The sequence below is a fragment of the Desmodus rotundus genome, chromosome 6 (assembly GCF_022682495.2).
Source record: "Desmodus rotundus isolate HL8 chromosome 6, HLdesRot8A.1, whole genome shotgun sequence".
NCBI lineage: Eukaryota > Metazoa > Chordata > Mammalia > Chiroptera > Phyllostomidae > Desmodus > Desmodus rotundus.
The window spans coordinates 92,783,071-92,809,645 of NC_071392.1; the positions used below are offsets into that span (position 1 = coordinate 92,783,071).

Here is a 26,575-nt window from a genome sequence, read left to right on the forward strand (position 1 = left end):
TCTTGACATATCAGAGTAGATGGATATAGTAATCCAGAATCAGCACACTAATTCAGTGGCTTTCAAAAATTTTTTGATCTTTATTTATCACAAAAATACACTCTATATTGTGACCTGATTCACATATGTATACATGTGTGTGGGTAGCAAAACTTTTCTGAGATTGAAGCCTATCATTTGTGGATTGTGAAATGTACTTAGCAACTTGCAAGTAGCATGAAAGGAAAAGCACATCACTGCATCCCACACTGTACTGATAAATATTTTTTAAATTTTGGTTTCAGTCGTGTGTACACGGCATATTTTCATCTGAGACATACGTTTTTGTGCATGCATGTGATATCTGCGCCTATGATATATTTACGTATATGAGCGTGTCCACGATATATTTATAATGCACGTGTTTGTGGCATATTTATCTACACATGTGCACGTAATATGTATAGTTATGCGCGCGTGTGTACATGATATACATTTCTGGATGCGTGTGTGCATGTGAAACACAGCATGCATATGTGCATGAAGTACACATGCAAACCAGGTCGCGATGGGATACGTACGCACTCCCTACGGGCACTAAGTAGCCTATCCTTTTCTCTCCCGATGAATCGTTTGGCTTCAAGTCGGAGGAAAGTATGCAACCCAGAACCAAGTTCCACTCCGCGGCGCGGGCGCAGGTGACCGAGACCCCGCCCACCAGGTAGCCCCGCCCATAGCCTCGGCCCCGCCCCCGGCCGCAGACTCCTGGTAACCGCGGCACGTTCCCACGCTCCGAGGCACAGTTCCCGGCGGGCGCGCGCACGCTAGCGGACCTCCGGGAGGAGGGCCGCGGCTTCAGTAGCAGGCCCGCGTACGTTAGCGGACTTCCCGGAGAAGCGCCGCAGCGTGGATGGCGGGCGCGCGCACGTCGGCCGGGCGTCTGGAGGAGCGCCGTGGCGTAGATGGCGGGCGCGCGCACGGCGGCGGCGGCCGGCGGCCATCTTTTTTCCCGGCAGCTGTTCCGGCGCAAGTGTGGGTCCGCTTGGCTGCGGCGCCCTCGGCCTCCGCGGCATCTGTGGGGAGGCGTGGATGAGGGGGGAGGTGAGGAGGAGCCGCCCCCCACTGTTGCCGCGCCCCCACCCGAGGGCAGGCCCGGGCGGGCAGAGTCCCCCGGGCGGGCTCGGGGCCGCTCCGCGGCTCAGCCTCGTCCTTCCCGCCGGGACTGTCCCCCGGGCCCTGCCCGCTCGCCCGCTGCTCTCAGGGTCCGGGGCTCCTCCCAGATGGGATAAGCTGTAAAGATGTTCAGCTTTGAAGGCGATTTCAAAACGAGGCCCAAGGTGTCCCTCGGAGGCGCAAGCCGGAAGGTAAGGGCGGCTCCGGGCCTCGGGGAAGGGGGACAGGCGGGAGCGGCCGGGCCGGCGCTAGGTCCGCACCCCGAGCCTGAGCAGGTGCGCGGGGCGGGGGTTCAGCGCCCCGAACCCTGCAGGGTGGCAGCAGGCGCGCAGCCCTCTCGGTGTACGTAATGAAGGACACAGTGTTTCTTCCTGGAAACGGGCTGCGCTACTTTGTTACGCAGGAGCGGGCGCGGCGCTACCTGGAGGGAGCTCCCCGAGGGGTCCCTGTTGAGGGAAGTAAACAGGACGCGTGCGCCCTGGTCGCCAGCCTCCGAAATCCGGGCCGCACCGCCGATCGGCCGCGCCTTCGAGACCGAGACTGTGAACGTTATTCTTTCCCGGCCTCTGCAAACGTGTTTCTGGAGACATTTTTCCTGCCGTGATTCTTAGATTTGTTTGGGAGACGGCTGGACGACCCGTAGTAACTCAGCGCAGACACAGCCCGCCGGCTGCGGGTCTCCGCCCCGGAACCACGACCCTCGCTCGCGCGGGGCCTGGCGTCCCCGTGCGCCGCTGTCACGTGTGTCCCGGGCGACCCGCTAGCGGCCGACCCTGTGCTGTCACCCGGGAACATCTGCGCTCCGTGGAAGGGAGTTCTTTGATCAGCATCTCAAAGGGCGGCTGCGCGTCTTCCTTTTTAGCTGTGCGAACGGTTGTCCTTTTCTCCCGCTTTTCTCTGAGGTGCAGACCCTGCATCACTCGGGGTCACACACGCCTCCTCCACGTGCTGGGGGGCCAGAGGAGAGGAGGGGAGGGGCGAGGAAGGGGTCTTACCAGGAGGGCACCCAGAACTCTGGACCAAGGCAGGGGCTGGCATCTTGTACCTCCTGGAAGTCAGTGCCGACCTGCAGGCTCCTCCCAGGTGGGGCTGTCTCTCCGCGCCCCGCAGAGGGGCCGGTCTCCTGAGCAGGTGGCTGTAGCACAGCGCCGGGTGTGGCGGGTGCAGCACTGTAGGTTCATCGTGAAGGATTTTACCTGCGAACACACCCCTGTGACCTCCACTCGTCCGTGTTCCCAGGCTCCGCTCCTTCCGGCCACTCTCCCGGCCTCTCTGAACGCAGGTCAGTTTTCCCCGCGGAACATCACGTGAAGGGAGTGTCAGACCGTGTGTTTCTCTCTCTTTTTGGATCTGGCGTCCTGGCTCACTCGGCGTGCATCTGGGAAGTGGGATCCACCCATCAGGGTTCGTTGCGTTGTGTGAACACACCGCCGTTGACCCGCTCTTCTTTACGGGTGTCTGTGTGCCGCTCTGCCAGGGACACGCTTGGAGGCTGGGTGGGATGCTGGGTCGCGCGGTACTCGGGTTCACCCCAGGATGCCCTACTCCGCTTTCCCTGTGGAGCACCCTGCAGAGCTTGGTGAGGGTGTCCGTGCCTCCATTCCTTGCCAACACTTAGTTTTGTCAGTCCTTTTAATTCTGGCAGTTACCGTGGCGGGGTGGTTTCTTTGTAGTTTGAATTCTGCTTCCTGACGACTGTGATGTTGAACACCTGCACGCATGCTTACTTTCCTTGACTCTCTTTGTTCTTTCTCTTAACTTTGTTTTTGTAAGTTTTTTTAGAGAGAGGGGGACCGAGGGAGAAAGGAGAGGAACATCATTTGGCTGCTTCTCACACACCCTCTACTGCCCAGGCATGTGTCCTGCCTGGGAATGGAACCGGTGACCTTTCAGTTTGCAGGCTGGCACTCAGTCCACTGAGCCACACCAGCCAGGGCTCTTATTTAAAAGACACAGTAATGATCTCTCCTCCATGTCTTAAATTTTTTGAAATCTTCCTTTCTTTCATGACCTTAGTGGAAAACTGAATAGTTGCCACTTTTTGCGTAAATACATCCTTTTCCCCCAAAGTAAATGCATATTTTTAAGTGCTTATTTCTGGAGGCTCTGTGCAGAATCTGAAATGTTGTAAAGAAACGTCCATGCCTTCGTTACAATCTTGTTGGGAACGTGAGACTACCCAGTTACAGTTAGGTTACAGTGGAGGGTACTCATAACATCTTGCTTTCCTGTGGGAGTGATCCGGGAAAGGGGAGCGCGGGCTGGGGGGATGGGTGGGACTGGGGCAGGTGAGGGACAGGCAGGGCGTCCCAGTGGTCGGAAGGGTGCACACTGGGACCTAGTGCTCGCTGGGTTCCACTGACCCTGAGTCACACCGGCGTCCACTGTCAGGCGTTTCAGAAACCCGGATACATCGTGGTGGCAGGGTACCGTTTATTAGCATGTTCTTCTTTCCTGTTTTGGCAGTGCCCAGAAGAGCGTCTCAGGGAGTCCTTTGACTAGAGTATAGGAATCCACTGACACCCACTTAGTAGGCAAAACAAGTGCATGGGAAGTAGACGCGGTAGCTCACAGAACGGAAGGACAGAGGCCTATCCACACAGCAGGTCACCAGCACCCGTTGGTTCCTCGCTCCCTGGGCCTGTCTGCTGCACTCTCGGCGCTCTGGGGGCTGGCTTTCCCCTTTCCCCTGCAGTTGGTCCTGGCCCAGTGTGACTTCCCAGTTCAGGTGTCCAACGGAGACAGTTGGGTCTCAATTTTAATTCTTTTTTTTTTTTTTTAGGATTTTATACAGAGGGGAAGGGAGGGAGAAGGAGAGGGAGAGAAACATCAACATGTGGTTGCCTCTCATGTGCCCACTACTGGGGACCCGGCCCGCAACCCAGGCATGTGCCCTGGCTGCGAATGGAACCAGCGATCCTTTGGTTCGCAGGCAGGTGCTCAATCCACTGCCAGGGCTCAATTTTAATTCTTAAAAGAGGGAATCTGATTGGGCCTGGGAGGGCTCCACCTGATGTGTTCCGTGTGGGCAGGAGCTGGAGCCGGAGCCTTTGCTGCAGACAGAGCCCTGTAGACTGCGGGGGTGGGAGGGGTCCATGCTGTGAGAGGGGAGTGCTTGCTGAATGGTCCAGGTTTGTGTGGACGTGGGGTGGACGTGCAGATTTGGGACCTAACAGCAGATGGAGGCGTAGAGCGAAGTCGCCTAGTGAGAAGGCACAGTCTCTGACCAGGTGGAACTTGTGGGATATCGCAACATTTAATAAGTGGGGGGAGTGCTTAGGCAGGAGGCATGTGGGGTGAGGGCAGGTACCCACAAAGCCGAGTGCGAGTGAGGCAGCGGTGCAGTGAGGAGAGACAAACCCCCTGGAGGACCTGGTGGCCATAGGGGGAGTGGGTGGCAGGGCAGTAGGGGCCAGAAGTCAGTGCATCACGTGGGTGGCGAATGGGGAGTCACTGCAAAGGACCCGGAGGAGACTGTGCTCAATCTCGGGGTCTAGGAAGGTTTTGTTTCTTTGGGTGGGAGAAACTGGAGCACGTTTAGAGGAGGGAGGGTGACAGGCTCTCAGGGGCCTGGCAGAGGCAACAGTGAGAAGAAGCCCGTGAGCAGAGGAGGGACATGTTTTGAGATTCAAAGGAAAGAAATGGAGGTGGAGACAGAAGAGTTTATAGAGAGGAAGAAAAACAAATTTCTTTTCAAACTTTCCATGATAGTTGAGGTAAAAGTGGTGGTAGAATTAATGTTTCTTTAATGTTTATCTGTTGCTTTAAAAAAAATTAATTGACTTTTCTAGAGCTTTTTTAGGTTTGCAGAAAATTAAGAGACGGTGCAGAGTTCCCTCTTCCTCCCTTTCCTCCACCTGACGTGTCTCCTGTTACTGGCATCTGCGTGGTTCATTGTTACAGCGGATGAACCAGCATGGATACATTGAGGTTCCCTCTCTGTGTTGTGCTTCCTGAGGGTTTTGACGAGCATAGTGACGTGTGTCCCCCGTTACCATTTACTTACCAACACACCCTCCCCTCCCCTACTCCGGTTTAACGCAAAGGGAAGTGTCTTACTTGAATGGTTTTTGAATTGTGCAGAACTGTCAGCATCCTGTCAGTGCTGGGGGTGGGAAAGACTAACTTCAAACACATGGGGAACTGGTCATTCTGTTTACATTAGTAAGTGGAGGAAATTGCTAGTGAAAATGCCCAAATGGACAAAACAGTAGAAACCTCATAATGGTTTTTTTAATCGAGATAGCAATAAACATGCCAAAGTTCTTTTTAAAAGATAGGTTAGCAGTCAATTTGAGCATTTGATTTTTTTTGGAAATTGTCATGTTATATAAAATTGCTTTGACATATATTCATTTCTTACCATAAATTTTTTTATTTGAATGGGTAATGAAATTAATTTAAACTACATATGACTTGCTTTTTTAAAAACTTCATTTTGTTACCACTAAGGTTATTTGCGAGAAGAAAGCATTTTTCCCATTTAAAAACACATATGATAAGAAGCCGTCCGCTGCAGCCTACCTGTGGACGGCCAGGGCTGGAGGGTGCGCGAGAGCGGTTGGTCCAGTCACCCAGGAGTGCGTGGGGAGTGCCCTCGGTCGGGTGGCCCCAACTGCTGCGAGGAGCCCCTGTCCTTCCAGGGCCTGCGGGTCGTGAAGGCGAGGGTGTTTTCAGGCACAAGTGTGATGGGCTAGAACCACGTGCTTGTACCAGTCGGTGTCCCAGTGCGCCCTGTGCCTCGTGGTCCCTCCCCCGCCACGTAGTCATGGACTCACTCTTGGTCATGCTGAGCTGTGTTTAGAATTCGTGCTTGCGTGTGGCGTCGTGAGTTTTTTATTCTAAAAGGGGGAGGGAGTGCCGCGCGCACTGGGACAGTAATCTGAGCAGGAGAAGAGTCGGGCCCCCGCCTTCCACCCCTTTCGCCCCTCAACCTCTGATGCCTCCTGTCAGGCTGTCCCCAGGTTCTCACCGGTCTGCGCAGTGCTGTCTTCTGCGTGTATGAAGGGGGCCCAAAGTGGAATTTATGTATCAAATGTACATTTGCTCTTCCATGTGTAAACTTCAGTCGCCTTCAAAGCCCTCTCCTTGGATGCGGCACACCCACTGAGACGTTTCCCACTGCTTGGGCCAGGCTTTGCATGCGTCGATTTGGATGCCTTTTGGTGCTTCTGCCTTTTTTGCTTTGCCTCTTCCACATCAGCAAAACATTTCCCTTGGAGGACTTTTCTCATCTGGGGAAACAAAAAAAGTCGACTCCGTGAATAGGGAGCATGGGGCACGGCGGTCATGCCTTCTTTGGTCAGGAACTGCTGGACACGCGTCACGGTGTGGACAGGTGCGCTCAGCGCGCTCATCGGTCGCCCTTCAGGAAGTGGGCAAGCATCTGGAAAGAGGCTTCTGAAAAATTCACTGCGGCCGAACGCAGCCTCTCACAGCACCAGCTGGTCCACTGGTCCAGATGGGGTCCTAGGTCATGCACTTAGGGGGGAAGCCTGTCCTATAAGGGGCCTGCCCTCTGGGAGATTAATTTTGGGGTCCCCCCAGACTCGAGGAGGTGTGTGCATTCTTCTTGTTCAGACACATAGTACAGCACGTTGAACAGGCTGTCGTTCTTCGTGGCCCCCCCATGAGACTGGCAGGAGGTAGCCCCAGGTGCACACGTGCCCTGCTGCATCCTTGTGCAGAGCTGGTGACACTGCGGAAGCGCGGCCATGGCTGTGATGGTTCTTGAGAGGGTTTCCGTCTTTGCTAATTTAAACAGCACTGCAGTGCGTATGCTTGGTGTGTGCCTGTGACGTGTGCAGGTTCGCTTTCTAGAGGGTCTAGGTCAAAGCCGGGTGCACTTTGAGTTCCAGTAGGTATTTCCAGATTACCTCTAAGGGGCTCTGTCAGCGCATGTGAGTAGCTGCCCCTCCGTCTTTGCCCCCCAGCCTGTCCCTAGTTGGCAGGGCTGCTGAGAAGGCGGCTTCAAAAGCCCCTTTCACTGTGGTCCACGACATTTTCCCCCAGGTGAATAAGGGTGCAGTTCTGTATTTAAAAGATATTTTTGTTCATTGCTCTGTGCACTTTATAGCTTTTTCTATTCTTAAATCTTTCAAAGTTATTATTGAGTGCTTTTACATGTAGTTTTGCAGTGTTGCAAATACTTATTACTACTTTGTCACATTTTTACACCTCGGTTATGATATTTTTCTATGTAAAAAGTTAATTTTTATGTAGCCAAATTTGTCATTCCTAAGTAATTAAGGGTTGAAATAACCTAATGACAAAAAGTAACATAAACCTAATGTGTTATAGAAAACACATTAGGTGTTCTTAGAAAATCTTCCTTCTCGATAGTTATTTATTTTTAAATATATTTTATTGATTATGCTGTTACAGTTGTCCCAATTTTCCTCCTTTCCCCCTTCTACCTGGTACCCACCTCCCACCAGCATTCTCCCCCCTTAGTTCATGTCCATGCATCGTGCAAGTGAGTTCTTTGGCTTCTCCATTTCCTATACTATTCTTAACCTCCCCCTGTCTATTTTGTACCTACCGTTTATATCTCTTTTTTTAAAGATTTTTAGAGGAGAAAGAGAAACATCAATGTGTGATTGCCTCATACGTGCCCCCTACTGGGGACATGGCCTGCAACCCAGGCATGTGCCCTGAATGGGAATTGAACGAGCGACCCTTTGGTTGGCATGTTGGCACTCAAGCCACTGAGCCACACCAGCCAGGGCCTATTTATATCTCTTAATTCCTGTGCCTTTTCCCCACTTTCCCCTGACCCCCCTGATAACCTTCAATGTGACCTCCATTTCTGTGATTCTGTTCCTGTTCCTCTTGTTTGCTAAGTTTGTTATTTGCATTGAATTATTGATGTGTATTGCCACTTTAATGTTCATATTTTTTATCTTCTTCTTTTTCTTAGATGAGTCCCTTTAGCATTTCGTATAATGAGGCCTTGGTGAAGATGAACTCCTTTAACTTGACCTTCTCTGGGAAGCACTTTATCTGCCCTGTCATTCTAAATGAGAGCTTTGCTGGATAGAGTCATCTTGGATGTAGGTCCTTGCCTTTCATGACTTGGAATACTTCTTTCTAGCCCCTTCTTGCCTGCAAGGTGTCTTTTGAGAAATCAGCTGACAGTCTTATGGGAACTCCTTTGTAGGTAACTCTCTCATTTCCTCTTGCTGCTATTAAGGTCCTCTTTTTATCTTTAATCTTCAGTATTTTAATTATGATGTGTCTTGGTGTGGTCCTTTTTGGGTCCAACTTGTTTGGGACTCTCTGTGCTTCCTGGACTTACAGGTCTGTTTCCTTCACCAAATTAGGGAAGTTTTCCCTCATTATTCTTTCAAATAAGTTTTGAATTTCTTGCTTTTCCTCTTCTCCTTCTGGCACCTCTATGATTCAGATGTTGGTGGGTTTGGAGATGTCCCAGAGGGTCCTCATACTATCCTGGTTTTTTTAAATTCTTTTTTTCTTCCTGCTGTTCTGATTGATGCTTTTTCCTGGTGTTCTAAATTGGTGATCTGATTCTCAGCTTCGTGCCCTGCACTGTCGGTGCCCTGTGGGTTTTTTTTTCACTTCATGTAACTTCATCTCTACCTGGGACTTTTTTATGCTGTTGCTGTGCCCAGTGATTTCTTTGAGCATCCTGATTCACCAGTGTTTTGAACTCTGCATCTGATAGGTTGCTTATCTCTGTTTTGTTTAGTTGTTTCTGGGGTTTTGTTCTGTTCTTTCATTTGGGCCATGTTTCTTTGTCTCCTCATTCTGGCAGCTTGCCTGTTTGTGTGTCTGTGTATTAGGTGGGGCTCCTTTGACTCCCTGTCAAAAGGTGCACCTGTGAAGTTGTGTGGGGTGGAGCCAGGGCGGGACAATCCACTTCACTGCTCTGTGGCTCTGTGTGTGGGGGGGAGGGCTCACAGAGGGGACAGTGCTACTGCCTGGCCCCTGAGGTTTTGCCCAGGAGGAAGCTGTCTCCCCACATCACTTTCTCCCCACATGCCACTGGTGCCCTTCCAGCTGCTGCTCTGGTGCTGATCCCAGAGGAGGTGGGTCTGTGTGAGTCCCAAGTGTTGCGGGCCCTTTGAGAGGACACAGTTTCTTCTGCTGCCCCAACCTTCACTGGTCTTCACAGCCAGAACTTACTGGGACTTACCTTTCTGGTGCTGGGACCCTGGGCTGTGTGGTCTGGCCTGGGGCTGGGATCCCTCCCTTCCAAGGTGTCCCTTCTGATCTTTATCTACCACACATGATGTGGGACCGGCCATCCAGGCCTCTCTGCACCTCTCCACGTCTCTGCCCCCCTCTACACATCTGGATGGATGTGGCTTCTTTAAATCCTTGGTTGTCGGACTTCCACACAGCTAGGTTCTGACAATTCTGGGTGGTATTTGTTCCATAGTGTAGCTGTGTTTTTTGCTGTAGTTGTGCATGGAGGCGAGGCCTGTTTACTTACACTTCCATCTTGACCGGAAGTCAAGATTTCGTTTATTCTCACACTGTCTTCATGTATTTTTTAGTGCCGTGTATGTAAATAAACGTGAGGTTGATCAGGAGTCTGTTTTGGTGTGATGACTAGGGATATGATATCATTTGTCTGGCCCACTCAGCCGTCCAACACTGTATTTCTCTGTAGACTTGAGGTGCCAGCTCAGTCACGTGCGTCTCCCTGGAGCCCCCTGACCCCAATGTGCCTGGGTGCACTTGGCCTTCGCTAACCTAGGTCAGTGTGTGCCCCGAAGCACTGTGTGTGGCGACTCAGCAGGTGTACGGAGGGACATCTCAAACCCCTAGTAGCATTTGTGTCAGTGTCCAGTGGGAACACAGCTTGGGTGTCAGGTCTGTCACATCCCTTGTTCATGGCGAGGCTGGCCTGGGGGGCCTCAGTGGGGAGCCAGGCGCCCGTGCATGTGTCGGCGCCCGTGCATGTGTCAGCGTCCGGGGCTGCTGGGTGTGCACGCACAGCGCGGGCTGTCTGGGCCTGGCCGGTCTCGCTGGTGTGGATCCCCGCACTCAGGGCTCCTGGGCGCCACTCTAGCTCTGTCTCCGTTGGCCGCGTGGCAAAATGCCACTGTTAGAAGCTGACCGTGTTTGCTCATGTGAGCTGTGTGTAGGTGTTGGTGATTTTGAACTAGGATTGTGCTTCTGCCTTTGTTTTTCTCACTTGATTGCTGGGCCTGGCGTGGATTAGGGGTAAAGTAACACAGGGTCCTTTCTGAAGGCTGCCGTATACATTCAGGCACAGAGGGTAGTCACAGTCACCGTCATTTGTGTGTCTAGTGTGGACCACAGTGCTAGGCCCCTGGGGCATGCTTTCAGTGTTGTACCCTTAACCAGTTGCCTAGGAAACACGAGCCAGTGTGGTGAAGGTTTTTGAAATCTGGTTTAGAAGGGTTGTCTGAGCGAGTGAAGGGAGCCCATTGTGGACAAAGTCCCGGTGAGAAACCATCGCTCAGGCTTCATGTAGCAGTGACAAGGCACACGCCACCCGGTCCCTGCTAAACTTTCAGGAACAGTAGGAGGGACTTCTCAACAGCCTGAAAGCACGCCCACACGGTGACGGTGACTGTCGGGCTGCCCCTTCCGTCAGCTGGGCATGGAATGTGTGAGGACTGGTGACAGAGCCGAGGGTGTGGCGGCCGCAGTCCCGGTGTCACTCAGGGTCCGGTCCCTGTGCAGACCGGCCGGGTGTGGGGGCAGCCGCATGTCTCCCAGGGAGGGCGACCCTCTGGGCTCACCCAGTCTTTCACCATCGGTCAGCCCGGAGCCAGGTGAACAAGCTGTGAGGACGTGTTCTAGCTCATCAGCTAGAGGGGATCTTGTAAGGTCTGCAGACGGCTTTGTGAGAAACAGTAACGCAGGCACACATGTGATGTCATAGGAAAAGCAGACATGATTCAGATTGCCATGGCAGTGCCATAAGGGGGTTTGATCCAGTGTGCCCCCGCAGCAGACCTTGACCTCCTAGACCCACAGACAGTCTGTAAACTGCACAAGTGCAGGACTAGTGAGGAGGGGTCAGCGCCCAGTCAGGTGTCAGTACCCCTGTTGAGGGCGGTGGCTTCATCCTGCAGCTCTGTGACACTGGCTTCCTCCCACCCCCATGCTGGAAGCAGAGGGTGTCCCCTTGGCTGTAACTGCAGGAGGGTTGTCAGGTCTCCGTGGGGTAAACCTTTCACCTGGAGCCACGGAGTACACACCTTGATTTTGGGGAGAGAGCCATGAAGAGCGCAAAAAGTATTTTGCATACCGTGTTTGCAGAGTTAAGAGTGAGGTGTCTGTGAGTGCAGTGAATGTGTACAGGCCCTTCTGCCACCCCCTTTAACGACCGGCGTGCCAGTGTTACTAAACGAAAGGGTGCGCTCAGAAAGTCAGGCCCTGTGGGCTTCTGACGCACAGGTGGTTGCACCAAAATCAGTTAGTGTTTTCGTTAGCAGTTCATTTTCAGAATCCAAATCCCATTTTTTACCTAGTCCCTTGTACATACCAAACTCAAAATTAAATTTGAGTTTGGTGTATAGAATACTGAAAACTGAGTTTCTCAAAACTTAGATTTACTAATCATGAAAAAAATTGTTTTAGAAACAGATTTTAAAATTTGGTAGCAGTAGAGAAATGGACTTTTCGTTGAAGATTTTGTTGGGTGATTGTAGTAGTAGAGCTGATACAGGTGGAGGGCCTGCTGCTCAGGGCGCCTGACTGCCACACACCCCCCCACCCCCCACCCCCAGGGGCTGCTCTGTCCGCACACAGCAGGATGTCAGTTGGGCTCTGGCCTCCTTCCCTCTCCTGTTTCACTTGGAGTTGCTCTGTGCGTAAGAAACCAGGTTTTATTCTTAGAAAACTGCTGAAGGACCGACTCTCGTCACATCTGGGACATCCCGTGCCTCAGATTTCTCATGACGTCTGAAGGTTTGATTGGATGATCTTTAGAGTCTTTTTTGGGTCCAAGCATTCCATAATTTTTCTGTCTCTTTGTATTTAGGAAGAAAAGGCTTCTCTTTTACATCGTACTCAGGAAGAAAGAAGAAAGAGAGAGGTAAACACAGTTTGGTAATAGTCTGTAGATGAGCGTTTTCCCGTATCACTGAAATATGTCTCGATTTTACTGTTTTGTCCGTAGGTGTGTGTGCGCTAAGTGTGACACTCTGTGTGTGCATTCACGTACATAAGTGTGTTGAGCTTTAGGGATGTTTCTGGGTTCCTTGTATCTTTTTCTCAGCAAGCCATTTAGTCTGACGCCAGTGTAGAAAGGTGGGCAGGACGGGCAGTCTCCAGAACAGGTGGCGTTCACAGAGACGCGAAGCTGTGTCACCTGTCAGGTGGAGGACCGATCTTACTGGCACAGGACAGTTTGACTTCTGACCTCTTAATTTTCTGTCTCTATTTAATTTTTATGGAAATCTTGGTCTCTGCATCTTCAAAACAAGTAACACATGGAAGATGATTGTGCAGGTGCATGGGAAGTGTCCCTCTTAGCACACAGTAGGCTTTCACATGTGGCGCCTGCGGTGTTTACCGATGATGAAGAACACGGGTTTTTGCTTGGTCACTGAAGACAGTCTCAGGTCAATAAAAATTGGACTTTTCTGCTTTGAAACAAGAATGACTCTTAAAATAGATGTTTGTGATATCTGTATTCTTTTAATATTTAAAAACTTTTTAAAAAGTCTCACTGTGCTTGTGGGATTGTAACATGATGCAGCCGTTTTGGAAAACGGTCTGGCAGTTCCCCAGGTGCTAATTTCACTCCTGTATTCACCCAAGAGAGATGAAAACCGCTTGTCCACGCGAACACTTGTCCACGCACGTCCGCAGTTGCGCTGATCGTAGGGGCCCAAAGTAGAAACAGCGCAAATGCCCGTCAGCTGCACAGCCAGTGGGTAACTGCGCCATGAGGCACCCGTGCAGGGGGCGCTCGTCGGCCGGGAGAAGGACTGAAGTACTGATAGGTGATACCGCGAGGGTGAACCTTCAAAATACCATGCCGAGTGAGAGCCAGCCATTAAGGAGCCACCTGCTCTGTGACTCCATTCTCTGCAGTGGGCAGAGTAGGCTGCTGCATGTCGAAAGGGCATTCCAGGGGTCGCCAGGGCGTGGGCGGGCCAGGTGAGGTGACCGCTGCCGGGCCAGGGTTTTTGGGGTGTGGGCGACGTGCGTGTTCTGAACTCGGGCAGTGGTGATGGGCGCACAGATGTGAACGCCTGTGTGTTAGAAACCGTCGATGGCACACTTGAAAGAGGGAGTTTTGTGGTATGTAATTATATAGCTGTAATTTTTTTATTAAAGTCTCTACTAACCGAATGTCATTTCACTGATTATCATGGATTGTTCTCTCCTTTATTCAGGAAGAAAGGCGAAGGTTGAAAAATGCAATAATTATCCAGTCATTTATTCGAGGCTATCGAGACAGAAAACAGCAAGTAAGTCTGTGTATGAACTGAGAAAGGTAGAAAGGCACATGAGAACTTATTTTAAATAATGACCTGGGATTCTTAGAAGTAGAATTCATTTTTTATGGTTTTTTTAAAGATTTTGTTTATTTTTAGAGGGGGGGAAGGGAGGGAGGAAGAGAGAGAGAGAAACATCCATGTGTGGCTGCTTCTCATGTGTATTTCCCCCAGTAACTAATTTTGTTGGTTTGGGTTTACATAAAGACGTACAGGTAGGTGAGGTTTCGTTCTCGTTTTTTAAGGAGTGCGATACTGACAGGCCCAACTGCAGCTGGAGATCTAAGCGGGGGGGGGGGGGGGGGGGGGGGGGTGAGTGGCGGCAACCGGTCCCAGGGGGTGGAGGAGCTGCCCTGCCTTCTGGGGGGTCGGGTTGTGTTCCACCTGCATCGGATGGCTCCGTGGTCAGCGCGCCACGGGTGTCGCGCTCCCGCAGCAGCATTCCGTGGGCGTGTAGACCACGGTAGGTGCCCCTCCTGCTCTGACCTGTGGGTTGCTGTGTTTGCAGTATTCCGTCCAAAGAAGTGCGTTCGATCGCTGCGCTGACTCGTCACAGGCTGGTGGCACTTTCTCCGTCGCTAATGGCCCCAACCTCACCCTTCTGGTGAGGCAGCTTCTGTTTTTTTACAAGCAGAACGAAGACTCCAAACGTTTGGTGAGTGGTAGCTGCGTCTTCACTTACTGTGTTTACACAGTCTCCTGCCTTTAGAACAGGGCTGGATGACCTACCCCCATGGCCCCTTCGTGGTAATCTCCTCCTTGGCCAGGGGCAGCGGGACGTCTCTGTGCCAGTGGGTTGGACCTTCTTAAAAATCGGTGCAAATTGTCAATAGGTTTGTTCTTTTTTTATTGTGGAAAATTTCAAATACAAGACAAAGGAGAGTGCAGTTGAGTGATCAGTCCCGGACAGCTGGTCTCACACCGACCCCCCCTCCCCTGTGCCCCTCATATCTGTGAGTGCCTCAGTGTAAACCCCTAAATCACAGGGGCTCTCCCTTTTTTTAAGTCCTCACCTGAGGACATGCTAATTAATTGCAGAGAGAGGGGAAAGGAGGAAGAGAGAGTGAGAGAAATGTCCATCGGTTGCCTCTCCGATATGCCCCAAGGCACCAAACCCACAACCCATGCTGGTGCCCTGACCGGAATGCAACCCCAAACTTCTGGTTCACCGGACAACGCCCAGCCAACTGAGCCACACCAGCCAGGGCAGGGTCTCCTTCTTAAACATCCAGAATATGATTGGATTACTTAACTTTCATAGGCTTCCAGTGTTGGCAGTAGTGAGGAATAGTGTGTGTTAACCGGGGGATACACACCAAAGTGTAGGTGAATAATGGGTGCCAAGGGCAAAGGAATACCAGGTTGCCATTGGGGTTTGGCTTCATGTCTGGCACCGCTTCCGAAGAGAGCAAGGCCAGACTGTGGAGAGAATTTTCCGCACACTGGAACCGATCTGGAGAGGCCACACCTGGCCTCCCTGAGGGCAGGCTCCTCTCGCTTCCATCTGACGTCTAGGAGAAGAAGGGTCGGGAAAGCCTGCGATCTCCTTTCTGACTGGACAGTCCGTCCCAGGTTGCTGGGCTCCTGTCTTAGAGATGTGAGAGGCGGCGTCTCCTGGAGCCTCTCTCTGTGGAGCACCAGCAGGGCCCCGTGGGCACTGCCTGCGGCTTCCCCTGGGCGTAGCTGTGCAGCCCCGCCTCCGCAGCCTGACTGCTGAGCCTGCAGTGAGTCCGAGGCAGTTCTGTGCAGGGTCTCACCTGGGTAGAATGATGCCATCAAGCCTGGCTGACAGAACAGAAGTGGGCCTGAGCATTCAGCGAGCAAACAGAAGTGCAAGCGCAGGCAACCACACGAGGGGACGTCTCCTGCCCAGTCTCAGGCCCCTGATTCCACCTGGGAGGAGTGATGCCGCTCCTGGCAGCTTTCCTGAGACATCCTGTGCAGGACCGAGCACGTGCTGCCCCTCCCACTCCTCCTGTGTCTACTTTGATGGCCTTACTCGTGCCCTCTGCTAGAATAGCGTGCCGTGGGTATGTCTTTTCTGTGCGCAGTTCTTTTTAACAATTATTCTGGAGTTAATAATGGCTTCCCTTCTGTGTAGTTTTCTGGGACTCTCTTGGTGAAGTCTCCTACTAGTACTGTCGAATGCTTCTCAGTATGGTCTGCCGCCACCAGAGAGGCCAGGCCACCTGGCTCTATCTCCCCAGCCGCTCTTAGGCTTGTGCCCCTGCCCCCGGAGTCCCGCATGACTGGCCAGTTGCTCTCTAGGCCTTTCTCCTGCGAAGGCTTCTGGCTCTGCTTCCTGCCAGGCCCTCCTTCCCCATCTCCTGTCTTGATGCTTCCTTGGTTGACTCCCTTGTTCTGTTGGTGCACATCCTCCGTTGACCTCCCAGGAAAGGATGAGTAAGAGGGAAAGCTTTAAAGCTACTCATCTGCGTTTAGTACGTGGCAGAGAGTTGATCCAGAGGTTCCCTGTGGTGACGCTGCACCTCGGGACCGTGCTGGTGTGCTTGTCAGGGCTGCGACCACGGTGTCCGAGGCCAGTCCGGAAAGCTCAGGAAGAGTGTCAGCCTGCTGTGGCTTCCCTTTATGCCGTGGACATGTGCACCCTATTCTCACGTGTCAGTGGGCAGCACACGCTGTAGAGCACAGCACGGGGCAGGCGGGCATCTTTGCATCCCGCTGGTCCCTGAGGAGTGCGGGCGTGTGGCTAGCAGCCCTCGGGATGAAAGCGCGAGCGTGCAGGTTGGTGTTGGGGTGGGGGGCCAGTTACTCCACCCAGCCTAGGGCACGCTCTAACCCGGGAGGCAGGCGCTTTCGCTGTAGTGGTTTACCTGTGTGACACATTCAATGTCACAGAGGTGTGACTCTTGGAGAGACGCTCCTGAAAGGTAACAAAGGAAAGGTGGTGTGGCACGTTTACAGCAAGCTGCATGCAGGAGGCCGTCTGCACTCCCACTGGTTCTGGGTGAGATTTCTGAGCCGAACGGAGAACAATTCCACAAACAACAAAGTGGAAGATATTCCCGGTTCAGTGTGTGGAGGTTTAAAATCATGTGTTGCAGCTGCATCCATGTCCATAGGCCTGGGTGCAAGTTAGGTGGGAATCTAGCTGGTATTTGCTGAGCTCTCAGACCAGCGAGCCTGTGCTGGGAATGGTGCATCTGGCCGCCCAGACTCACAGTTGACCTTTGCCCCAGCTGTGCTGGGCACAACCGACAGAAATGCGAGGTGTGTGAAGTGTGCACAGTGGTGGGTTTGTGCAGGTGAGCACTGCGGAAGGGCCTCACCTGGTGGGGTACACGGCGTTGCCCCGTGTATTGACGCCTGTCCTGCTGGGGACAGTGGGGCCAGGAGTGCCTTTCCTGCCAGAATTTGGTGGGGTGAGGGTGGTGGAGGGCCCCCCATGAAGGGGGCTGGAGGCACGGAAAGGGGAGACAGGCACCCCGTGTGGTGTGTGACTGGTGTGTTCCTCCTGGAGTTTTTCGTGGATAGACTTTGTTCCAGGCCTGCCTGAGTTCTAAGTACATGTGGTTTCAGTGGTAAATTCAGTCGCTCAGCCAAAGGCCTAGAGCCCTTTTCAGGAGCACGACCAGCAGCGTGGGTGTGTTGCACGTAAACCTGCCCTAGAGGACTTGCCTCTCACCAGGCCCGACCGGCTCTGACTGCCCATCTATGTAGCACCCAGGGGTGTGGGACAGACGTCACCAGATGTGGTGAGCCGCTGGCTGTCTGGGCTGAGGGCTGTAATGTGCGTATTCTGCTATTTCAGGTCTGGGTGTGTCAGAACCTCATTAAGCACAGCGCTGTGTTTGTCCAGCAGCTGGATGGATCGGACAGACTCACGTGCTTATTCCAGATCAAGAGGCTGCTGAGCCTCTGTTGCAGGTGAGTCCCCTCGCAGTCCGCAGCTGTGTGACCTTGGTGACCACTCTGAACACCTGGACGAGCAGAGCGCCGTCGGTGCCAGTGTCCGAGACGGTGGGGTTTCGTCTGTCTTTGATACTGCGGGGTGTCCTATGCATTACAGTTTTCACTCCTGGTGAGCCTGGCCCGTGGGAATGAAAGTGTAGATTCAGACACCACACAGGTGGTGTGTGCCGGGGTGATGGGTGGACCGAGCGAGAGGCTCCACTGTGCCTACATGTGAACTTGAAGTCAGTCACTTCTGGGACTTTCATGGATTCAGTGCAGGAGGTGGCACATCCGAGTGATGTGAGCTCTCAGTAACTGAGCGAGCAGGTGACAGCTCTGCCGCCGTTGTAGACAGTTGCCCTGCCTGAGCAGCAGCATGGTTTTCAAGTGCTTCCGAGCCTTCGCTGTCATTTCAGCTGCTTTTCGGGAAGCTGCGTGTAGTGGAACTTACTTGGGACTGCCGTCAGAACTAGGCCTCGTTAACCGACCCTTCCGAGCTATGGAGCTGGTCTAGGAAGTAGAGGCCCTGACGGAGGGAGAGGACCCAGAGGGTTGCGAATCCCAAGAATTCCCATTTTTTCCCTAACTCCTGTGTGTTTGGGAAAACTTTACTTTGAAAAACACGTTGTATACACTGTACACTGATTTTCAGCCCGTGCGCCACCAGAACGTCTAAAACACGCCACACCTGGCTGCTCAGTTGGGGCTCTGGCCTCTCTTCCCTTAGACTGTCGAGTGAAAAAGTGACAGCAGCCAGCACAACAGTAGCCGTCTGGTGTGAATGAAGCCAGATCACACCTTTCTTTTGTCAGACCGGCAGAAACGTGTGTTTTTGGTGTGCCGCAGAGCGTTAGTAATGAGTGCGCGTGAGCTGTGAGTTGACGAAGGTCGGAGCTCGCTGCCCTAGAGCAGGTGCCAGCAGATTTTTCCATAAATGTCCAGACAGTGGTGTCTTAGGCAGTGTCCACCTCCGCCCTCTGGTGCCCTCTTTACATGACCCCGTGAGGGTGCGGCGGCCCCCTCACTCGGGGCCACACACGGCCCTAGGTTGTCATTTCCGGGTACATGACGTGCTTTGGAAAGATTATCACTTAGCAGGTAATTTTAATAGGTGATGTATCAATATGTAATTTCTCCTTTCTTCCAACTTTTTACTTTGAAAAATCTCTAACACCACAGAAGTTGAAAGAACACCTCTGTGTTTTCCACCTGGAGTTACAGGTTGACATTCAGCCCCATCCGCTCTTTCTCTGCCTCTGCACATGCGGGCCGCTTTCCTGAAGCATCACGACCCAGGAGCGGGGACACACAGACCCCCACAGGGCTTGTCCTTCACGGCCACAGGTGCTCGGCCGCGGCAGCACCAGGCCGGGTGGGGGCACTTGGGTGAATCTCTAAAGGGCCTCCATGTGAATGCACTCACTGTGTGGCTCCTTCCACGTGAAGTGGTAGGAAGCACAGCCTATGGTGACAGAGGGCTGCTGGGCTGGGAGTCGGAGGGAGGGGTTGACTTGAGGGCCCAGGGGGCCCTTGGGGACAGGCTGTGGGCTGTGTGGTCTGTCAGGGCGAGTCGTAGTGCCTGCGTCGGTGCACGTGTGTGGTTGTGTGTGACCTGTGTCTATGGAAAGTTGGTTGTAGGAAAAGACATTGTCGTCTTTAAGTAAGACTTAATTATGTGACAGCTAACCCTTCCTTCCGCCTGCAATTTTCATGTAATTCTCTTTAGTCAAAATAACAGGTGGCTTAGGGCCAGGAAGCTGTGTTAACTGTCCAGCAGAGGGGACAGGCAGGGATGGGAAGTCTTGAAGGCATCTTGGAAGGAGAGAGCAGGGGCCCCTTTAGAGAGGAGAGGCCATGTCCAAGCTGTGCCAGGCCTGGTCCCCGGGCCTCAGCCACTCACAGCCACACTTCGGTCCTCATGCTTCTCCACGCTGGCCTCGGTGGCCGTGCACGTGCTGTCTCTGGGAGCCCAGTGCCCCTGGTGCTGGTGCGCAGCCTGGTCCGCAGTAAGGACTCGCGGTGTGGGCACAGAGTTTGCTGTGCTCCTGTCTGTCTGGATCGGGCCCGTGTTTAGGGATCTCCTGGTACGAGGACGAAGTGGCCCAGATACTCGCCGTAGCGCACACCGTAGTGCGTGCCGGGGACCCGAGGGAACTTGGGGTGGCATGTGGCATCCAGTAAGTGTGCGAACATGTCTTCTTGTTTCTGCAGGTTACTGCAGAGCTGTAACGACGACAGTTTGAATGTTGCACTTCCCATGAGAATGCTTGAGGTGTTTTCGTCCGAGAACACTTACTTGCCTGTGTTACAAGATGCTAGCTATGTGGTGTCGGTCATTGAACAAGTTTTGCACTACATGATTCAGAATGGTAAGTGGGGGCGGGTGGGAGCCCGTGCTGACCTGAGGGGAGAGCGTGGCCCATGTGCAGGTGTGGCTTCACACTTCTCTGAGCGTCACATGTGACTCGGCACAGACACACGGTGCATGGCTGGGGAGCGCCTGCTGGGGTCACACATCTGACACCTGTCCTCACTTCCACCCAGTCTGATGTTTGAAAACGTGTTCAGGCTCTTCACTTACATGCTTCTGTTGCTTGTAAATGAAGTGAGAATGTCTGCTGCCAGCAGTTGTCCCGGCGCGCTGGTCACACTCGTGTCTGCAGGGCGGCGGCCTGGAGATGCCCCGCCAGGGCCTGTCCTGTGGAAAGCAGTGAGGAGTCATCACCTTCGTTCACGAAGGAGAGGGACAAGCTGGGCTGGCCAAAAGGTCCGTGTGGTTCCCCCATAAATAAAAGACACATCTTTCACGTTCACCAGTAACTTGATTGATTAGGATATTTTGAGTATGTTGGCTCTCTCCCGCGTGGTGGGATGTTGATTTTTCTCAGTTACTGTCTCGATTTGATCGCTGTCAACTTCAGCTGGTCTTGCTGACCGTGGAGGAGCTTCGTCCAGTGAGGAATCTCCAGCATGAAACTTTGCAAACCACCTTTGACACGCTCGATCAGTCACAGCACCTTCTCCATACACTACAAAAATCTTTTTTAGTGTTTGAGTTGCATTTTTACCTTTCGTGAAATGATAAAGCATAATATGCTGAAAAAGTTGAGTATTTTCTTCCATCTTTAATATTAAAATAACTACACAAAATTCCAATTTCGGTAAGTTTTTTTAATGCACGCTGATAGGATAGCTGTCACGATACAAAATTGTTTCCAGTGAAGTTAGAGTCAGCTAAGCACGACTAGAGCCATCGTGCGGACAAAGCCACATGGACTTCTTGGCTGGCCCGACACTGAGTCCGTTTGATTTCCCTTCCACGCCCAGTGTTTGAGCTTCCGCACAGGGACCTCTTTGTTGGGGGGGCGTGCTGCACAGAACGTGATCGCCTGGGTCTGAAACGCCTCTGAGGGTACGCCAGTGGCTCTGTTTGGAGAAGGACGGGGAGATACATGCAATTTTAAAACATTCATGATGAATTAAACAAAACAAACACTTGGGACTCTGACCCCCAGCGTTCTCACAGGCAGGGAGTGAGAGCCCTCGGGGCTCGCAGAGTGTCTGTCACACTAGAACCAGTGTCGTCAGGCACAGAACGAACCGCAAGCGCTTCTGGGAAAAACAGGAGTGAGTGTGCGTTTGTTTTCTCAAAGGGACGGGCTGGTCTCGGTGACTTCTAGCTGATTGAGCCCTCAGGGCTAGAGCTGTAAAAAATAAATGGAAATCCTACACATCCTTGGTGTTTGGCTTAGGTTTTAATGAAAGAAGCTCTACTTAGTTTGATGAAAGATTAGGGAATTAATTAAAAGTAAATTGAAATTTGTGGAATTTGGTCTTTTAAATACAAATTAGTGATCATAGAACTGGTCCAGTGTGTTAATTGATGTACCAAGTATATTGATTTAAGGCTAAGTGTTCGATTAGAATTTTTACTTCTCTCGTTTTCTAGAAGTATAAAGATAGCTAAAATATGCATTAGTTTGAAGTATGTATAGGAATTGGAAATGCTTCAAAATCTTGCCCCGAAATTGCCTTTTCTAGCATGTTCTGTGCTGTAGCCATTTTTGAGCTGTGTTTGTAAGTGGCTCCTGACATTAGTCTACAGAAGTTTAGCAGTCTGTTTACTCTGGTTTGTGGTGTTAGCGGGCCTCGTGCGCTGTGACGTCACGGGACACTATCACACCTGCAGCAGAACCTGACGCCCTAGTCACACTCCTCTTAGTCTGCTTCACGCATACCTCTTCGTGTGACTGTGAATAGTCCTGTGACACCGTTACGTGTTTTCTTTATGCATATTAAAAAAATTCTTTTTGTACTTGCTTCTTCCTAGTTTGATGGCAAAGCGGCTTGCAAGCTCCCCTCTTGTGTTCCACTGGTCGTCCTTGTGTGTGGGGTCAGAGGTGGGCAGCTAACGGAGTGGGCCTCATGGCGGAGGGCGCAGTGGGCACCACGTGGTGGTCGCGACACTGGTGCACAGCGGGTTGGACTGTCCTCAGAAGCGCAGCAGGCACGTGGGGACCGCTCATGGCACCAGCGCTGTGCACGGACAATCTCGGGGCTCGCAGCTGCACCCGAAGCGTCTTCTCACCACTTCATTAGAAAGGGGCGTCTATCCCTCAGAGATCAAACGATCTGGGTGGTTGGTGTTCCGGAGTCTGCTCCCTGCACACGCAGAACCCCACCAGAAGCTTAGGCAGTCACAAAAGGCGTTGCTCCTGCTGATGCCCTTGAACCAAGACGTTGCCCTTGAACCAGTTGGGCTCCTCAGTGCCTGTGTTGTGGTGTGCAGAGAGAGATTCTCCTCTGAAGGAGCTTACGAGTCCTGGAGACAAGGCTGCTGCCCCGCCCAGGTAGGGGATGGGCCTGGCCCTTTGGTCCCATCAGAAGACAGAGGTGCCCAGCGACCGCAGCGTTCTGGGAGCCACCTCAGGTCGCCTGCTGCACGGAGAGAGGATGGTCTGCCTGCCAGAGAATACGCAGTGCTGTGGGTCGGAGCACGTCTGGGTGTATGAGTCCCACGTCAGCAAAAACCACAAAACAATTGCTTGGAGGATGCTTCAGAGACAAATTTTAAAATCCCAGCATGTGGGCCTTATTCGGATCCTGACTCAAGCTAACTAGTTTAATAAAATTTATAGCATGAGATGATTGGAGACTTGAACACTGACTGGATGTTTATGATATTAAGGAATTACTATTAATTTATTTTAGCTGTGATAATGGGATTTTTAAGGAAAAGTTCTGGAGACTTCTGGTCAAGATGGAGGCATGGGTAAACACGCTTCGCCACCTTGTACAACTACAGAAAAAATTACAACCGGACCTCAAAACAAGTAACACCCAGAACCATCAGGAAATCGAGCTCTGTGGAAGTCTGACAACCAGGATTTAAAGCAGCCATATTCATCCAGACGGGTAGGAGGGGCGGAGATGGGCAGAGTAGCGCAGAACCCACTGTGGCACCAGGAGGCGGCAGAACGGGCGGTCCGTGTTCACGTGTGGTGGATATATATCATTGACCCACCTCGGGAGCAAAGGGTCCCAGGTCAGACCTCACAGCCCTGGGTTTCAGACCTAGGAAGATAAATCCCCATAACTTCTGGCTATAAAAACCAGTGGGGGTTGGGGTGGTGGAAGAAACTGCCAGATTGTCAGGAGGCTCCACGTAAAGGGCCCACACAGACTTACGCAGACCCCCCCCACCCCCCCGGATTCAGCACCAGCGCAGCAGCTGGAGGGGCACCAGTCACATACAGGGAGAAAGTGAAGTGACTAGAAAGAGAGCAAATGCCAGGCAAACCTCCAGAAGCCAGGCAATAGCATTGTCCCCTCTCTACGCCCTGCCCCCACACAGAGCCACAAGGTGGTGAAGTGGATTGCCCCTCGCTGGTGATCGCCTAAGGCTCTGCCCCACACAATTTACAGGTACACTCTTCTGACCTGTAAATAGACCTCCCTACTAAGACAGGGAGTCAGAGCAGCCTCACCTAATACACAGAAACACACAGGCAGGCTGCCAGAATGAGGAGACAAAGAAACATGGCCCAAATGAAAGAACAGGTCAAAGTTCCAGAGAGAGAACTAAACGAAATGGAGATAAGCAACCTGTCAGTTGCAGAGTTCAAAGCACTGGCGATCGGGGTGCTCCAGGAACTCACAGTGCGTCAATGCCATAAAAAAAGACCCGAGAAGAAATGAAGGTGACGTGAAGTGAAGTAAAGACCCACAGGGAGCCAGTAGTGGAGGCGGTGAAGCCGGGATTCAAATCAATGATTTTTAGAACACAAGGAAGGAAAAAGCATCAATCAGAACAGCAGGAAGAAGAAAGTATTAAAAAAAACGAGGATAGTATGAGGACCCTCTGGGACATCTCCAAACCCACCAACATCTGAATCATAGGGGTGCCAGAAGGAGAAGAGGAAAAGCAAGAAATTCAAAACTTATTTGAAAGAATAATGAGGGAAAACTTCCCTAATTTGGTGAAGGAAACAGAGCTGTAAGTCCAGGAAGCACAGAGAGTCCCAAACAAGCTGAACCCAAAAGGACCACACCAAGACACATCATAATTAAAATACTGAAGATTAAAGATAAAAAGAGGACCTTAAAAGCAGCAAGAGAAAAGGACACAGTTATCTACAAAGGAGTTCCTATAAGACTGTCAGCTGATTTCTCAAAAGACACCTTGCAGGCAAGAAGGGGCTAGAAAGAAGTATTCCAAGTCATGAAAGGCAAGGACCTACATCCAAGATGACTCTATCCAGCAAAGCTCTCATTTAGAATGACAGGGCAGATAAAGTGCTTCCCAGAGAAGGTCAAGTTAAAGGAGTTCATCTTCACCAAGCCCTTATTATATGAAATGTTAAAGGGACTCATCTAAGAAATAGAAGATCAAAAACATGAACGGTAAAATGGCCATCAATACACAACTATCAACAGTTGAATATAAAAAAGTTTGCAAACAAGCAGAACAGGAACAGAATCATATATAAGGAGATCACACGGAGGGTTATCAGTAGGGAGGTGGGAGAGGGGGGGAAAGGTTCAGGGACTAAGAAGCATAAACGAACAGTAGGTAGAAAACAGACCGAGGGGTTAAGAACAGTATGGGAAATGGAGAAGCCAAAGCACTTGTGTGTACAACCCGTGGACATGAACTGAGTGCAGGGGGGAATGCTGCTGGGAGGGGGATACTGGATAGAAGGGGGAAGGGGGGAAAATTGGGACAACTCTAATAGCATCAATAAAATGTGTTTGTTTTAAATAAAGTTATCTTTGACACCACACTGAAATAGTGAAGTCTCAGATTTGCTCCCCGGGGGTGGGGGTCAGGGGCTGACTGGCTGAGGTTGACGACGGTGGGGGCTCGGTGACAGGGACTGACCATGACGGGCTCACCAGCTGCCTCAGGCTGCTTTGTGTTTGCTCATAACATCTTTTAATAGGGATTGAAGAAGTCACTCAAACTTGGACTGGTAAGAGTTGTATGAAAAGCACTTTAAAATGGACATGTTTTGTACCTCGTTATAAGAAAAGGCACCCAATTTATACGTGTGTTTCCCCTTTCCTTTAGGGTATTACAGATCTCTCTACTTGTTAATCAACAGCAGGCTTCCGTCAAGTATTGAATATTCTGACTTATCTCGAGTTCCTATTGCAACAGTGTTGCTAGAGAATGTTCTAAAGCCATTGCACTTTACTTACAACTCCTGCCCAGAAGGCGCAAGGTGAGGAGGGGGCGATTGCTTTATTTTGCAATTTCACAAGATCTGTGTCTCAGGATGCTGTCTTAAATAATAGACTTAAACGTCGAATTTTTAATGTATTAGTGTGACCTTCTCTATCTGGCCTGTACCCTAATACAAGTTTATGCTTCTGAAGACCTGGCCGTTACCCTGCCTTCCAGTGGCAAAGATGCAGAGACGCGGGGCGTTTTCTTACTCTGGGGTGCTCTCTTGGTCCTGGATGCTTGGCTTCGATTACTTCAGAAGACTGGTTTGAAAGTTACTTTAATTATGGATTTTATGAAAAGTGTGCGTTTTCCCTTTCAGGCGGCAGGTGTTCGCAGCCTTCACCGAGGAGTGCTTGGCGGCGCCTTTCACCGAGCAGGTTTTCCACTTCGTGCTGCCCGCATTGGCCGACACCCAGGCTGCCTTCCCTTTCGAGCCCTTCCTGGAGGCGCTGCTGTCGGCGGAGAGCGGGCGCTCCGGACCCAGTGGGGGCGCGCCCTGGCTCTTCTACGTTGTCTTAACTATTGGTGAAAGTTACCTGGGTATGAACGCCAGACAGGTCCTCCCGAGCCCCGTGTGGGTCACAGTACAGATCCGTCAGGAGGAGTAGCGCCCAGCAGGTTGCCATCATGGGTGTGTCCTGGGAGGGTGCCGAGGCCGAGGGGCTGTCCTGGACGGGGTCCCTGGGGAGAGTGCTGGCACTGCACTAGCGCCAGGGGTAGACACTCGTCCTAAGGCCACGCAGGTTCGGGACTTTAGCACTGCGCGGGAGAGCAGGTGCATGTGTGAGGAAGTCTCCCTGTGTATGCCAAACATCAGATGCTCTGGGGTCACAGCCTCTCCCTCTGCGACACCACAGTCCACACCTGTCTGAGTGTAAGGCAGGGACGGCGGTTTTCCAGTTTCTTCGGGTCGCCTGTAATGAACCGCTGTCATCGACTTTCCCGAAGGGACCCTCTCGGAGGAAGGCCTGCTGGTGTACCTGCGCGTGCTGCAGACCTTCCTGTCCCAGCTGCCCGTGTCGCCTGCCCGTCCCAGCTGCCCCGACTCAGCCAGTGACTCCGAGGATGACAGCACCGAGGCAGACCAGCAGAGCGGCACACTGGTGAGCTCCAGGCCGGCGCAGAGCCGCGCAGACAGCGCTGTTGGGCTCCAGTGTTCTCTCGGTCCGGGTCCGTTGGTCTTAGTCCGTAAGATGTGCAGGAGGGTGTGTTTGCCATGAAGCACTGACCTCCACAGCCCACCCACCTTTCCCAGAGGTCCCCACCCTAGTGACGAGAAGGCCACATGCATATTTATGGGGGCACACGGCGTGGTGCCTGGTTTTCGTGC

General features: G+C 52.1%; 1 protein-coding gene across 2 annotated transcripts in view; it reads left to right on the forward strand.

Moving 5' to 3' along the window:
• The first annotated feature begins 954 nt into the window (after positions 1–954).
• UBE3C (ubiquitin protein ligase E3C) overlaps positions 955–26,575 on the forward strand; it is a 79,844-nt gene continuing 54,223 nt past the window's right edge. Inside the window, exons 1-9 of one of the 2 annotated variants that reach the window (XM_024564552.4) lie at positions 955–1,343; positions 12,137–12,190; positions 13,500–13,574; positions 14,110–14,256; positions 17,374–17,489; positions 19,728–19,885; positions 25,087–25,240; positions 25,565–25,785; positions 26,194–26,348. In XM_024564552.4, the coding sequence (XP_024420320.1) occupies positions 1,278–1,343; positions 12,137–12,190; positions 13,500–13,574; positions 14,110–14,256; positions 17,374–17,489; positions 19,728–19,885; positions 25,087–25,240; positions 25,565–25,785; positions 26,194–26,348 (1,146 nt within the window). In that variant the 5' untranslated portion in view covers positions 955–1,277. Of the gene's footprint in view, positions 1,344–12,136; positions 12,191–13,499; positions 13,575–14,109; positions 14,257–17,373; positions 17,490–19,727; positions 19,886–25,086; positions 25,241–25,564; positions 25,786–26,193; positions 26,349–26,575 lie in introns of those variants that run through there. The other variant, XM_024564553.4, reaches the window with a different exon arrangement.